Consider the following 14,774-nt stretch of genomic DNA (forward strand, 5'->3'; position numbering starts at 1 on the left):
GATGTATATTTTGAATAATGCAATGTGGTGGCACGCTGAAGAATGAAGAAATAAAAGGATGCCTTTGGCATCCAGAGGGGACTTCTGTTCCAATCCTTCCAATCCAGCAGCCACAAGCATTTCCCTTACCTGAAGGATTCTCCAACACAAAAAGCAGCAAGAGGATATCTACAGCCAATACAATTAGGATGAAGATGATCAGAAGGACTTGCAATACACTAAGCCTCCTCGCCATCTAGATGGACATAGATAACAGGATTGAAGTATGCCACAAAACCCCACCAATCCAGAAGAACAGACAGGCATCCTGATTACAATGTGAACTCCTTTGCAAGATGAGTTGATTATCAGCTTTAGTCTTTACGTAATCCAGAGAGTATTTGTTTTCACTCATCACAGTGTCTCCAATTAACTTTAGTCAGTGCATCCAACACCTGCAGGACTCTTGCCCTTTTTGTCGGCAGAGGGATTGAGTACTGTCTAAGGAAAAATATATCAGACATAAAGAACTGAAGGGAGGAAGGGAGGAATGGAATAGAGCATGGGAGAAAGAGAGATGAGGGGTTGAGATGGCTCACAAAGCACTTCTAGATGCCACTTTGATCTTCACACCCTCCCTGGGCAGAGAGAGGAATGTCCGCTCAGGGAGGTGAAAAGTAGCAAAACCTGAATCCAGGTCTTCGTATTTCAATTCCCATGCCATGATGCTGAGGTGTTTAACTGTTTAGAGCTCACTAACCCTTTTAAGAATCTGGTAACAAAAATGAACCTAATCCTGATCTTCAACATCATGCTTCCTTGTATGTTCACAGCACACAAACCCATATACATTTAGTGGCTCACAGTAGCTCTAAAGATCAGGCCTAGACCCAAGTTTTAAAATATTTGGTATTTTGGAGGGTGTGAACTGAACTGGGAATTGAAGAACTTCAATTCTTGCCCTAGTTTTATATTGACTGATGGGTATTTCAACAACTTGGATGTGTGTTTCCTAATCTACAAAATGAGGTCAGATTCTGGAGGTATTCATTTTTCCACTCTAATTTATATATATATATATGTATGTGTATATATACATATATATATATATATATATATACACACACACACATATATATACATATATATATACACACATATACATATATATGCCTCACAATTCCGTGACAGCCCTGAACTTCAGCGACTCGTCACCACTCCATTCCCATCATCCCCACACATTGGCTATTCCCTGGAATTTATCATCCCCCAGAATGGTTCCACTTCTGAACTTTTAACCTCTACCTCCTGTTTACTGGTCAGATATATAATATATATACACACATATATACATATATGTATGTGTGTGTGTATATATATATATATATATATATATATATATATATATATATATATTACTGGTCAGAAGCTCATGTCTTTTTAACTTCTCATTGTATCGTTTCCTTATTCTCTGATCACATTAAAGCTTCTGTTCTCTTTCATTTCCTTTTAATCTCTTAGCCCCTCCTGGCTTTCACCCCTAACTGACCTAAGACCTCAATATCTGTTATTGCTCTCATCTCCCTTGCTCCCTTAATCTGCTATACTGAACCATCCATCCAAATATCTGCCCTCTGGGTTTATGCACTTGGCCCAATGTAAATGCCACTGAGTTTATAATCTCCCAAACAGCCTGGGCCTGCAGGCTGACAATCTTGCCAGCTCCTCTCATTTTTCACAGCAGAAATTTCAAACACTGATCCTTCTTTTCAAGTCCCCACCTCTGTCACCTGCACTCTTACTCCAGCCAACATTATCTCCAACATCACAGACAAGTGTTTTGCAGAAACTGTTTCATCCTCCTGCTTCTCAACCCAAGCTTCTCTATAAAAATTATCCATATTTAGATAAGTTCTAATTTTTTCCCCTCTCTTCTCAATGAAAGAGTTTTCTCTCTTCTTGTCTAAGTATAATCCTAGTATCTATTCTCTAGATTTCAAAGCCTTTGAATTTCTCAAAAATCTTATTCCACCAAATATCCTTCTTCTCTCTTGCATGATCAACCTCTCCCTTTGAATTTGCTCTTTCGCCCAAGTCACCCTAAACTCTGTTGATGACTTTGTATTCTTCTCTAGACCATTATAATTTTCTTTTTCCTTTCTTGGTAACTTTCCAAAAAGATAATTCCACACTGTCTGCATTACCTTCCTCACCTATTACTGGCATGGATTCTGTTTCTTGCATTCCACTTAAACTGCTCCTGCCGAGGTCACTAGTGGTTTAGCTGCTGAATACGATGAGCACTGGCTTAGTGATAGCCCTATCAACCACTCCCTCCTCTTTAAAATTCTGGTTTGTATCATTTGCTATCATTCGATCTTAATTTTCCACCTACTTTTCTGGCTCCTCTTCAACTTTCTTTGTAGTCTCCTATTTCGTGAAATGTTGACATTCCCTGTATTTCACCCCAGGTCCACTGCTCACTCTCCTTTAGCCATCTCCACCACTCATATGACTTCATATAATATCTGAGGACAATCCAACCTGTATTTCTAGCTCATAGATTTGGATTCATATATTCAACCGCCTATTAGATATCTCCCTTGGATTTCCCACAGACTTAACCAAATTCAACCTGTTTCAACATGAAATCATCTCTCCCCAGAACCCCATCCCAGCTTCTACCAATTGTGCCAAATTGGCTCCTTCTCAAATAATTAATACCTTGAGGAAGAGAATCACAATTTCTTCAAAAATCTAGGTATCTTTTTTGACTCTTCTCCTGTTAGTTCTCACAGCCAGCTACAAGTTCAGTCAGATACTTTACCAATATCTTCCAAATTTGTTCCTTCCTCTCCATTCCTACTGGAAATGCTTTAGTCAGGCCATCATTTCTAGCCTGAACTGTCACCACAGCTTCCCCACTGGCCCTCTGCTTCCATTCTTCCTGTTCCCAAAATCCACTGCACATTGCAGCTGGATTGATCTTTCTACAGCACGAACAAGATCGTTTCATTCTCTTATATTCTAGTCTTCGGTGGTTCTCCAGACAGAACATAAACTCTTTCGCTGTGTAACCAAAGGTCATCATGACACCTCCCATGCCCAGCTGCTCAGCCTCTTCTCCCTCTGGGTTTCAGCTGTACCAAACCAACAATTATGCAGTGACAATCTATAAACTGATAGGGACAAAGAATTTTCTCTCTCTCTTTTTTTTTAACTTTGCCTTTCCTTTAATTTTCCATTCCCTGCACCTCTGCTCTTCTCAACCCCAGCCCAATGCCATGACCATTTCTACAAGCACTTTCATATGTGTATAGCTTCACTTTTCAACTGAGGCTGCCTTCAGGTTAATATTTAACAAGCCAAGAAAAGAAGCACCTTAATTGTGAAATGGGGGTGAGGAGCAAAGATCTACAGCCAATTTGCCAACATGGAGTTTAGGATTGGGGTTTGGCATTGAAGTTGGAGTTTATTAACTATTCTTTCCTATTTGCCTAAATCTATCAGGTGTCTCTCCACTGGCCTAAATTATCCAAAAGTTTACTCTAATCCCCAGAAGATACATCTCATATGATTATGCTTCCATAAAATCCCTGTATCAAGGTTGATCAGGCAGATGTCATGATTCACATTTTATAAATGAATGTTAAGGAATTTTGTCTAACCACGGTTAGTCATGGAACTGAGGCAAAAACTGAGAGGCCCTCCTTCTTAAATTGGTACTTGGGAATAAAGACACAGACCTACTAGAGATGGACTTGAGGATATGGGGAGGGGGAAGGGTAAGCTGTGACAAAGTGAGAGAGTGGCATGGACATATATACACTACCAAACGTAAAATAGATAGCTAGTGGGAAGCAGCCGCATAGCACAGGGAGATCAGCTCGGTGCTTTGTGACCACCTAGAGGGGTGGGATAGGGAGGGTGGGAGGGTGGGAGGGAGGGAGATGCAAGAGGGAAGAGATATGGGAACATACGTATATGTATAACTGATTCACTTTGTTATAAAGCAGAAACTAACACACCATTGTAAAGCAATTTTACTCCAATAAAGATGTTAAAAAGTAAAAAATAAAAAATAAATTGGTACTTGAATATTCTCACTCTCTCCACCATGTCTCCTAGACTCAAGAGCTTAGAGATCTAGAGACTAACTCTCCGATGCTGGAATTTCAGGCAGTGAAAGCAACCTGAGGGACCCACTCTGTATGCTCGCAGTACCTGACTAGTTTCTTGTACATGCAGCCCATGACTCACTACCACAGTAAACACACTGTCCATCAGTTAGCCTCCTCCTCCAAATACTCTCTCTCTCCATGGGGAGACATTTCTCTCCAGCCTCTACAAACCAAAAGTAAGCACCTCTTCCATAGCTCCTTAATCCTCTTGGGGAAGCAGGTTCAGCACCTGGAACTCCAGATGTTCAGGACACTCCAGGGACAACCCCGGGCATTTTCCTGCCATTGGAACTATTGTCATCCACGCAGAGGGTAGGAGTGGGGATTACGGAAGGTAGAAAGTCTTCCCTACTTAGAAACCCTCCCTGCCCAAAGCTGCTTTTCTGTGTCAAACAAAATTTTAGCAAAATGAAAATCCTGGTTATTATTCAAAAACCTTAAGGACTGGATAACCATCTCCCTCTCTGCCAAAAGAGACAAGTTCACCTTTCTTCCAACCCATGCCACGTTCAGCTAGCTACCAGAAGAAGCCCATCTGTTTATTCTTTCCTTGGTTTCTCTCCTTGGGAAAGGAACATCGCACTTGAGACCCTCCCCCAAACACACACACACACACACAGACCCCTCTCCTCTCCAGTCAGCTCGTGCCTCCATGCACTATCTCATCCCCACTCCTCATCGTGGAAAGGGAAGAAGAATCAGGTTCAGGTCCAGAAACACAGTACAGGTTGTCCAGATCACTAAGCAGAGGAGACAGAGGCATTGACAAGAAGAAAGGGACACTCCTTGTTCAGAGAACCATGCACATGGGGAAGAGTACTCACCTCATAGCCATGTCCTTTTACGTGCTGTGTCTGTCCTTCGCTGGTTCTGGAGGAGCACTGAGCAAAGGTAACTGGGTGGATGTAGTCAGCTTCTGCCAGGGTTGATTTATTGCCCTACAAAGTGGGTGGCAATTGGAGGAGAGGAGCGCAGTTTCCAAAAGACCATAAAAGGGCCCTTACTTTCCTAGCGGCATGAGGAAAGCTCCATTTGCTAATAAAAGGGGAAGGTGGGGTTTTGTCTAATAGTTGTGCCTTTTCTGTGTTCCTGTTCATACCTGATTACTTTGCTTGTCACACTGTATTATGCTTGCTTGTCTGTCCATGTAGCCTAAAGAGCTCAAGAGCCAGGGTCTTAGCCATTTTCTTCACCTCTGTATCTCCTGTGTTCAGTACTCGACCCAATGTCCATTGATGTTTTTAAATACATAGCTCTTTGTTGAATAAGTGAAAGAATGAGTAATGCTTGGTTCATCACACTGTTTCTTTCTCCATTTTTATTTCCCCAAGTTCTCTTGGTATAACTCAGCTTTTCATTAATTCAAATAAGCATCCCCACCAAGTATCCTAATAAGAGAAACACCATTAAAATGGAAATTGTATTATCTTAAAGTGGGAAGACACCTCTACTGGATATTTGTCATGCTTTCTGACTGCTCAGCATCTTCCCACCTTGAGAATTCCGCCTCTCCAAGGAAGAGGCTAGACATTCTCTTTCACAGTCTTCCTTTTAGCCAAGGTAGAGGCAAGGAGCCTGGGCATGGCCAATGAGATATGCCTGAGATCCGGAAGAAAGTGGAGGGAAGGAGGAAGTGCCACGTGGATTCCAGGACATTGGAGGGGCATCATTTCAGAGGCAGCAGGAACAGGGGACCTAGTAGCATCCTATGCTCAGTATTGGGGTGCAAGTTGTCAGACATGCACTAATGGAAGTGGCAAATAGAGTATCCCACTGGGTAATGATGTCTGGTCCCTGACCACGTAGCTTACAAACCTGATGCTCTTGCCCTCCTGGAGCTTCAATGAGTCACTAATATCTTTTTTAAAAAATTGTTTCTTCTTAACCTAGCTAAAGTAGGGTTTTTTAAAGTGGAATATAATTTGCATACCATGACATTCATCCTTTTAAAGTGTACAGTTCAGTGGTTTTCAGTATATTCACAAAGTTGCGCAATCATCACCACTATCTAATTCCAGAATATTTGCATCATCCCAAAAAGAAGCCGTGTGCTTCCCTCTCCTGTGTTCCTGCAACCACTAATCTACTTTCTGTTTTGATGGATTTGCCTATTCTGAATATTTCATGTAAGTGGAATCATACAGTACGTGGCCATTTGTGTCTGGCTTTTTTCACTTAGCGTAATGTTTTCAAAGTTTATTCATGTTGTTGCAGGTATCAGGTACCTGCAGGTATCAGTCTATTATTTCTTTTTATGGCTGGATGATATCAATTGTATTGATATATCACATTTTGTTTATCCACTCATCTGTTGATGGTATATTTGGGTTGGTTACACTTTTTAGCTATTATGAGCAATGTTGCTATGAAAATGTATGTACAAGCTTTTCTGTGGACATATATTTTCAATTCTCTTGGGGATATACTTAGGAGCGGAATTTATGGGTCATATGGTAACTCTAGCTTTAACTTTTTGAAGAACTGCAGAACTGTTTTCCAAAGCAGTGGCAATATTTTACCTTCCCATCAGCAATATATGAAGGTACATAGTATATGTAGGATATTGCATATTCTATACATAGCAATATATGAGGGTATGCCATCTTTTGATGGCATCTAAGTAATATAGTACCCATAGTAGTCCATGTTTGCTTCAAATGCTCAGTGCATGACCAGTATACACACACACACACACACACACACACAAAAACTTGGTTTCTGCCTCTATAAACTCGTAGAATGACATAGACACCGTATCTTTTGCTTTAGTACAAGAGAGCCTTTGTTAAAAGGGAAAATGCACCTGGATCTCATTTCAAATTGGGACAATATGTTGGCAAAAGATCAAGAAAGGAGATTTATTGTTACACAAATCTTTCTATTCTTTGTGTGATAGTTTACTCTTAACTCCCCACACCCTGTGGTGCACTTGTGACATCATTCACATTAAATGCTAACTGACAATCCCAGCTATAATCTGTTTCCTAAAGTGCAGAAAACAGCTAGCTTCACCATCCCTTCTTGCTAACCAGCAACTGGAAGATATTAGGTCACATGCTTGTGTTGACCAATGAAAAAGTAACAGAGACATTTTGAAGGGAAGAGACAAGCTTGTGAGCCAGTATCTTCCCATTTTTTATTAGTGAGAAGGAACAGTGAAGTTAGCTATTGGCAGAACATTGTACATCAACTATACGTCGATTAAAAAAATAAAGTGTAAAAAAAAAATTGTAGATAGCTCAAAATATTGTTTATGCTGCTCATCACACTGACGTTATGACATTAGTTCCACTTGCTAGATCTTGTTATTTAATGTGATAATTTTTAAAAACACCTTATGTATTACTATATTAAATTTTTTAAATATTTGCATAACTGTATTTTAATATAATAGGATTCCTTTACAATAGTATGCATTTTACTTTATGCATTTAAGCACATCATTCTTAGGAGGGGTTCCACAGATGCCACTAGACTGTCAGTAGGGCCCCGGACACTACAAATGTTGCAAACCCTTTCATGCTTCACTCAGAGACTTGGCAATCAGGATTCTCTAGGCAGAAATCTTCTCCTTGAGCATTCTGTAGCAACCAGAGCCAACTTCTAGCAATATGTCCTTGATGATAACATATTTCTCATATATCAAGTAAATAATTCTTTCCTCCTGGTAGCCTTCCTGGGTTTATCAAAGGATAGCTGACAAGTTTCCCATCTTTTTGATCAAGGGATCCCTGTGGTTGTTTTTCCATGTTTCACTAGTTGCCTAGTTAGTGCAACCTCTCATCCAAAAGCCTCTTATTTTGATAATTAGAATACTAAGCTAACTTACCTATATTATTTTTATGTAGCCTTATGGAGGCACTGACACATGAGTAAACAAGTAGAATCTGGCTCCCTGGTATAAGAAAGAAAGAGAGAAAGGAAGAAAAAGGAAGGAAGGAAGGAAGGAAGGAAGGAAGGAAGGAAGGAAGGGAGGGAGGGAGGGAAGGGGAGAAAGAAAGAGCCAGAGAAAGAAAGAAAGAGAGAGAGAGGGAGGGAGAGAAAGAAAGAAAGAGAGGGAGAGAGAGAGGGAGGGAGGGAGGGAGGGAGGAAGGAAGGAAGGAAGGAAGGAAGGAAGGAAGGGAGGAGAAAGGGAGGGGGGATAAATGAGAAGTATGGGATCAACCCATACACACTACTATATATAAAATAGATAAGCAACAAGGATTTACTGTATAACACAGGAAACAATATTCAATATCTTATAATAACCTATAATGGAAAGTAAACTGAAAAAATTATATATATACACATATATATATAAAACTGAATCACTTCGCTGTATACCTGAAACTAACACAAAACTGTAAATCAACTATACTTCAATAAAAAAAGGGAAAGATAGAAAAAGACGTAGGAAAGTAAACACATTCATCTCTAATACACTCATTTTCAAGTAATACTAAAAGTAAATATCCCTGTTGAACATTAGTATATAATTTCTTTATCCCAAAATCTAACCATCTAGTGTTTTAACCAATAATGTTGCAAATTCTGTTTTTGCCAGAGTTATGTTACCAAGTATAGTAACTTCTATGATGATTAAAAAAACAACAAACATCCAAGCACACTCTCCCACAAACCTAAATCTAAGAAAAACCCATACCAGAGGCATAAGGAAAAGGGTGAATAACCATAAATCTGATCATTTCTTTGGTGGATTGGCCTGCAGGAACTCTGATGCTGAAGAGAACAAGACCAATTCACAAGGGTTTGCTGAATAAAAAGAAGTTTTAATGCCTAAGTGAGATTACCCACAGTCAAATTACCACAAAATTCAAAACCTTTCGTAAATCTGCTTGCCTATTTTTAGTTGGCACATGAGTTGCATGCATTTGTGTGAACTGTGGTTATACACATTAGGCACAGAGCAGAGAAATAAGATTTACACATTTCAAAGCACACCACAGCAAAAATAAGTTATTTTTTACATTCAAATTCCTTCCTTCAACTTTGCCTGCTTAAATCTCACCCCAGCCCTATTCCCATAGGCTAAGGATTTCCCCTAGCCCCTCCTCTTGTTTTCAAATGAGCTAGCTCTTCCTTTCTCCTTCCCATGAGGCTACTATTCCTAATATTTGTAGGTTATCTTCTTACTTGTCATGGCCACTTTTATCCTCATCATCTGTTCTCTCTCATCTTTCCTGCTTACCTTCCCTGCATTTGCCTTTTCTTCCCCTTATATCATGCTCTCAGCAAATTATCCCATCTCCCTATAACTACCTGGCAGATGTTCTTTCTGGATACTTTTTTGAGGCGTTAGTTAGTTCTAGGATCCGAACTATCCTGGAAAGCTGTAGCTTGTATATTTAGCAATAGTGGGCCCATCCCCTAATCACACACACATATACACGCACACATGCTTCATCATGGACCCAGTGCGTCTTCAGTATATGTATGATTAGCCATCAGTACCATACTAATCACAGAGAGACATCAAGGTAACCCACAGTTTTCCACACCTCCCTACTGCCTATAGCACAGGGCTAAAACACAGACAGAACATAAAACAAAACGAAGAAAATATTTTAGCTGTACTGGGCATGAACTGATTGGCAACACACAATAATTTTATGAGCATGAAGTATAAGTAGTATCAAAGCCATTCGTAGTTAGGATCTTGCTCTAAAAATTCACAGTGCTCTCCATGTCAATGAAGTGAAATTATGTAAGCTGAGGTTTCTGCTGGTCACATCAATGTTTAACACCTGTTGGGAACCAAAGAAAAAGCATTGGGCAACTGGTGATTGAAGTTTCCTACAGTCAAACAAATCAGATACAAGCCAGTGGTCCATATACACTTTCACAAGTCATTGCCTAGCTTCCAGACTGCCCTAAGATTTTCAGGTGAGAAGGGTGTTTCTTAATCCCTTAGAGTATAAAAATCATTCACTATGTAGGGAAAAGACGACAAGACCCTAAATAATGAAATACACAACCACTGCAGAGAAACAACTGCGCAAATTGGAGAAAATCTCCTCGGAGCCCTCCTTTTATTTCCTGCTTCTCCTGTTCCCTTATGGCGCCTTGATGATTGCCCAGTAAGAGTCTGATATTTCAGTGTTTTTTTCTAGGCAAATACCTTCAATAAAGTTTCACCGCATGTGCAGTAGTTAGCTTGTTTGTCAGCAACAAAATTGGGCAACGTCCTTTATAAGCTCTTGGTCAAGTTGGGGAAGTTGGTTGACAAGAAAACCACAAAAATGAGGAAACAAATAAAAAATACAAACTGAAGGAAAACTTTCATTTCAGGCTTTGTAATCAGGAAGGATTATGAAAAAAGAAAGTTCTGAAAAAAGCAAGAAGTAAGCACACAAGAAAAGAGCCCATTTACCATGAGGCTAGGTATTGGAACCACAACACTGCATTAAATCCAAGGTGCAGATTTTTCACATATTTAACGTTCATGAAATCAGAATGTGTCTTACAATCAACAGGCTTGGAATTACTGTGAACAAGTAGCCCTCCTGACAACTGTTTGTACACGTGTGAACTTCATTGTTACTACTGGTGTTATGAATGGATGGACTGTAAACCACTTAAGAATTATTTTAGAAAGGAATATGAATCTTGGCTGACAGTAAAATCAAAAAAATGCTACGATGAAAACTTGTATAAAGGATCTTAGTGGCTTTGGAGTAAATTGCATAGACAGCAGTGAAAGAATTTTTATGAAATGATATATCACCAACACCTCTGATAGTTCAGAGGAAATATCTTAACCAATTCAGGCCACATATTTTTCTTCTAAATAATAATAAATCAAATAAAATAATTTAAAATATTTACCTAGAAATTTAAATAATAAAAGAAAAACTTAAATGATATAAAGTGGTTAAGATATTTCTAATATTTCTTCACATTCAGAGTTTCCCTCTTCTAAATTACCTTGATGCAGATTTATCAATGTCCATGTATCTCCACCCAACATTTTCCTCTGTAGTATCATAGTAAAATGATAAAAATCTTTCGTTAAAGAAATTTTGTAAAGCTTTCTATATTTTTAAACTAGAAGTTTTAAGTGATAGGAAAGCATAGCATCATACTTCTGTAAGACTTTTTCTTTCTTTGTGGCATGGGAAATAAAGGAGCAAATTTTAACTGATGGTGTCTTATAATTGATGAAATATGGTAGTGCAAGCTGTTTGAGAAGTAGATCTCTGAGGCAAAGACAAAGTTTTACATAGGTTTGCAGACAAGAAGACATACATGACAAGTAAGGATCCAGACCATCAATTCCAAATGATGATAAACCCTGAATTTTCCCTTCATCTCTGTGCTGTCCGCTCTGACACACGGAACACAGAGGGATTCGGGAAGGGCTTTGCAGGAGAGGGTATCATCTGGAAGGGAAGCAGGACGGAACTGCCCTAGGTAGCTCAGGGTTGGGAAATACCATCTGGACTTTTCACTGGTCACAAACCTGTGTTGTAGAGTTGTAGGAGAAGGTGGGTGTTATAACCACGCCGCTCACAGAGATGCTGACACTGGAAACGGAGACACTGCCCACTCCCCAGATCTCAATGTAGCCCAGTTTCAAAGGGTTTGTATCGCTGATGTATTTGTTGAAAATTACATGACTGTGCATCGTATTCTGTCAATTGGAGATAAAAGAAACCAGAGGGGGAAAAAATAGCAAAATTTGTTCAAATTTTTCACAACCTCTTTTTAGGCACAAATGTAGACCATGAAGTAAGATAACTTAAGAGCCCCCCCTTGTGACCTTGGATAGTGAGACCATGATTTTTGCATTCTATCTCCTATTGCCAACTACCATCCAAATTGGCATTGGTTAAGCACTGGCAGGGTCTCTAGAATCACACCAACTCTAAGAAGACAAAGAATCTCAGCTATCAGGAACCTTATATTCCACATGTGGAGAAGTCACAAAATATGCTCACCATTCCAAGGCGACATAGGAATAAGGGCTACAAAACATCGAAACAGCCTGTCCATCCGTGCTTGGTGAATTGGAATAAGCTACTGATGAAATATGAATGGGCTTAATCACAGAAAACTTCCGGGGAGCATATTATATCTCTATCTGAAGTCTAGAGGATGGGGCAGTTGCAAACTAGTAAGATGAACAGTGAAGGAATTCTAGGTGGATTTATGTCATGATTCCCAGCATCTTAGCAAGCTAGTAGAACTCTATATTCTCCCTTCACAGGCCCAGTCACACTCACCTGGCTGACAGAAAAGTGGGCCAGGTAGTAGAGTCCTTTCCCATAGGTATCTGCAAACAAAGAACAAAGTAAGCATGATCTGGAACATGCTCTAGAGTTCTAATTGCTTACCTGTCTTGGTTGAGAAAGTAGGGATGATTTTTGTTTGGGTTTTTTATCTTATTTTTCTTCTTTACAGTGTTCCGTTTTGGGAGATTTAGTCAGACTCTGGCTCCAACCTCAGTTTACACAAAATGTTTGAAATGAGTGTCTAAGAGAGTCGCCTCATATAGTATAGTTTTCTAACACCACACTTAGTCCACTTCTCTTTCTTGTGGCCTGTGATTCCCAACATCTTGGCAGTCACCTCAGAATCTCCAGATTCCTCCTGCTAGAGACACACATATCTGCACACACAACCACATCACAAACACCAAGACTGGTGTATAACTGGTCAGTTTATCTTGAGAGGTTTTAGGCAATTTTTTAAATGCCATCTCCAGAGAATAGACTTCTTTGTCCTTTATCCTTAATTTATGCCGCAGGTCCAAGGAGAACATCCTTAAAGGTGGACTAGCCAGAGCTTTGTTACAGGTACTCCCGCCCCACACCCTACCTCGGTGGCTTTCTCACTCTTCCCCATACACTTGCCTCTTTCTAAGTTGCTGATCACTTGGTCAGAAGGCATTGGCTATCCTCTAGAGCTGTGCTGTCTGAGATAGTAGCCACTAGCCAAACGTAGCTATTTAAATTTAAATTAATTACAATTAAATAAAATTTAAACTCCAGTTGCTCAGATGCACTTGTCATGTTTCAAGTGCTCAATAGCCACATATGCCTACTTGCTAGCATATTGGACAACACAGATATAGAACATTTCCATCACTGCAGAAAGTTCTATTGGATATCACTGGGCCTAGAAATTACTGATGGTACTTGAGACATCCTCCTGAGAGGTTACTAATTCCTGTAAACTCCTAATGGAAAATTCCCCCCAATAAATAGCATAGTTGATAGAGGCATTGCCTCTCTTACTGGGACATGTAATTAGGGAATGTGCCCTTGAACATAAACCATATATGGAAGTATAGCTCAGTTGGCTACAAAGAAACTCTCCCTACGGCTCCTATACTGCTGTTTTCCACAGTGGATTAGGACAGCTGGATAACGGTGAGAGATTCAGAGTTATGCTTCATATGCATGAGGCACAAGGATCATGTATCATACACTTAAAAGTAACAGATGTGCACGACTGTCTTAACACAGAAAAGGAAACAGTAGCCCTATAAGATATCCAGGAACCTAGCCAGTGGTATTGACATGAATGAATCCGAGGTGGCCCTTACTCACCAATGCTTTGCCCATCATCCCAGAAGAGCCAACCTTCAGCAGTCCCCTCATCATCCAAGGCAACCTTGAAGCCTGTGAATTTCTGACGGCTGCAGTGACGGAGGAAAGAGACACTGGGTAAAAACAAAGCCACAGCCACAAACCAAGCGTTTTCATAAAAACATAAAGGAAGTGCTTCATGATATAAAGACTGGGTACTGGGATTCCGGAGACTTGGGATCTAGTTCTAGTTCTGTCTCCATAAGCTCTATGACTTCATGTCAGGAATGAATGAATGAATCAAAGGGAATTTCCCTTTAAGGCTGTATAAGCTCATAGGAGCTCTACAATCTCTACAAAAAGCTTTAAGCAAACTCACTGGCTTCCTTCCTTTCTCCACTGTGAGGAAAAGCCTAGTGCTTCAATCTTTCTTCTTTCATGACCTAATGTCCACATGTACAGTGAGTTCTGTTTACAGATGTCCTAAGTTCTTCAGTTTTCAACAGAATTTTTGCAATAAAATGAGTAGGGCTCCAAGAATTTTAGTTTGACATCAGACATACATGGATTTTAGTCCCTGCTCAACTCCTCACTAACTGTGTGACTCTGAGTTAATCACTTAGCCTCCGGAAGCCTCTCTTTGCTCATCTGAGAAATGGGGATGATAACAGTACTTACACCATAGGGCTTATTTTTCCTTTTGTTAGGAAAAACAGATAATCTCCAAATAGAAATCTCCATATTAGTACAGTTCTAGGCACAGAGCAAGCATTCACCTGCTGTCAGCTATTATCAATTATTATATAGGTCTAGAATACATAGGCTATATATTAGGTCTAGAATTTTTAAATCTTGCATGTAAGGGATCTCAGCCTCAGTTGCCATATGGCTTACACAATTTTTCAGCAGTAATTTTCTTAGCAAAGAGTCAATTATGATCCAGTCTTTTAAAACTAGCATGAACCATGGTTGCTCCTGTTTGACTTCCACTTCAAATGTCACTAATTAGACCTAATATCACACCCACTTAGATCTAAAATAGCTGTTAATTAAGAATTGTTCAGAGTACAGAATCCAAAAA

At 39.7% G+C, this 14,774-nt stretch overlaps 2 protein-coding genes across 2 annotated transcripts in view; both read right to left on the minus strand.

Moving 5' to 3' along the window:
• LOC132372237 (probable maltase-glucoamylase 2) overlaps nucleotides 1–235 on the minus strand; it is a 69,012-nt gene extending 68,777 nt beyond the window's left edge. The window contains 1 exon segment of the mRNA XM_059934393.1: nucleotides 130–235. Coding sequence (XP_059790376.1) covers nucleotides 130–235 — 106 coding nt within the window.
• Nucleotides 236–8,924: 8,689 nt separating this feature from the next.
• LOC132371732 (maltase-glucoamylase-like) overlaps nucleotides 8,925–14,774 on the minus strand; it is a 123,181-nt gene continuing 117,331 nt past the window's right edge. The window contains exons 47-50 of the mRNA XM_059933195.1: nucleotides 13,715–13,803; nucleotides 12,386–12,435; nucleotides 11,623–11,793; nucleotides 8,925–9,907 (exon numbers count right to left, since the gene is read on the minus strand). Coding sequence (XP_059789178.1) covers nucleotides 9,833–9,907; nucleotides 11,623–11,793; nucleotides 12,386–12,435; nucleotides 13,715–13,803 — 385 coding nt within the window. The 3' untranslated portion in view covers nucleotides 8,925–9,832. The remainder of the gene's footprint in view (nucleotides 9,908–11,622; nucleotides 11,794–12,385; nucleotides 12,436–13,714; nucleotides 13,804–14,774) is intronic.

Source organism: Balaenoptera ricei, chromosome 9 (assembly GCF_028023285.1).
Source record: "Balaenoptera ricei isolate mBalRic1 chromosome 9, mBalRic1.hap2, whole genome shotgun sequence".
Taxonomy (NCBI): Eukaryota; Metazoa; Chordata; class Mammalia; order Artiodactyla; family Balaenopteridae; genus Balaenoptera; species Balaenoptera ricei.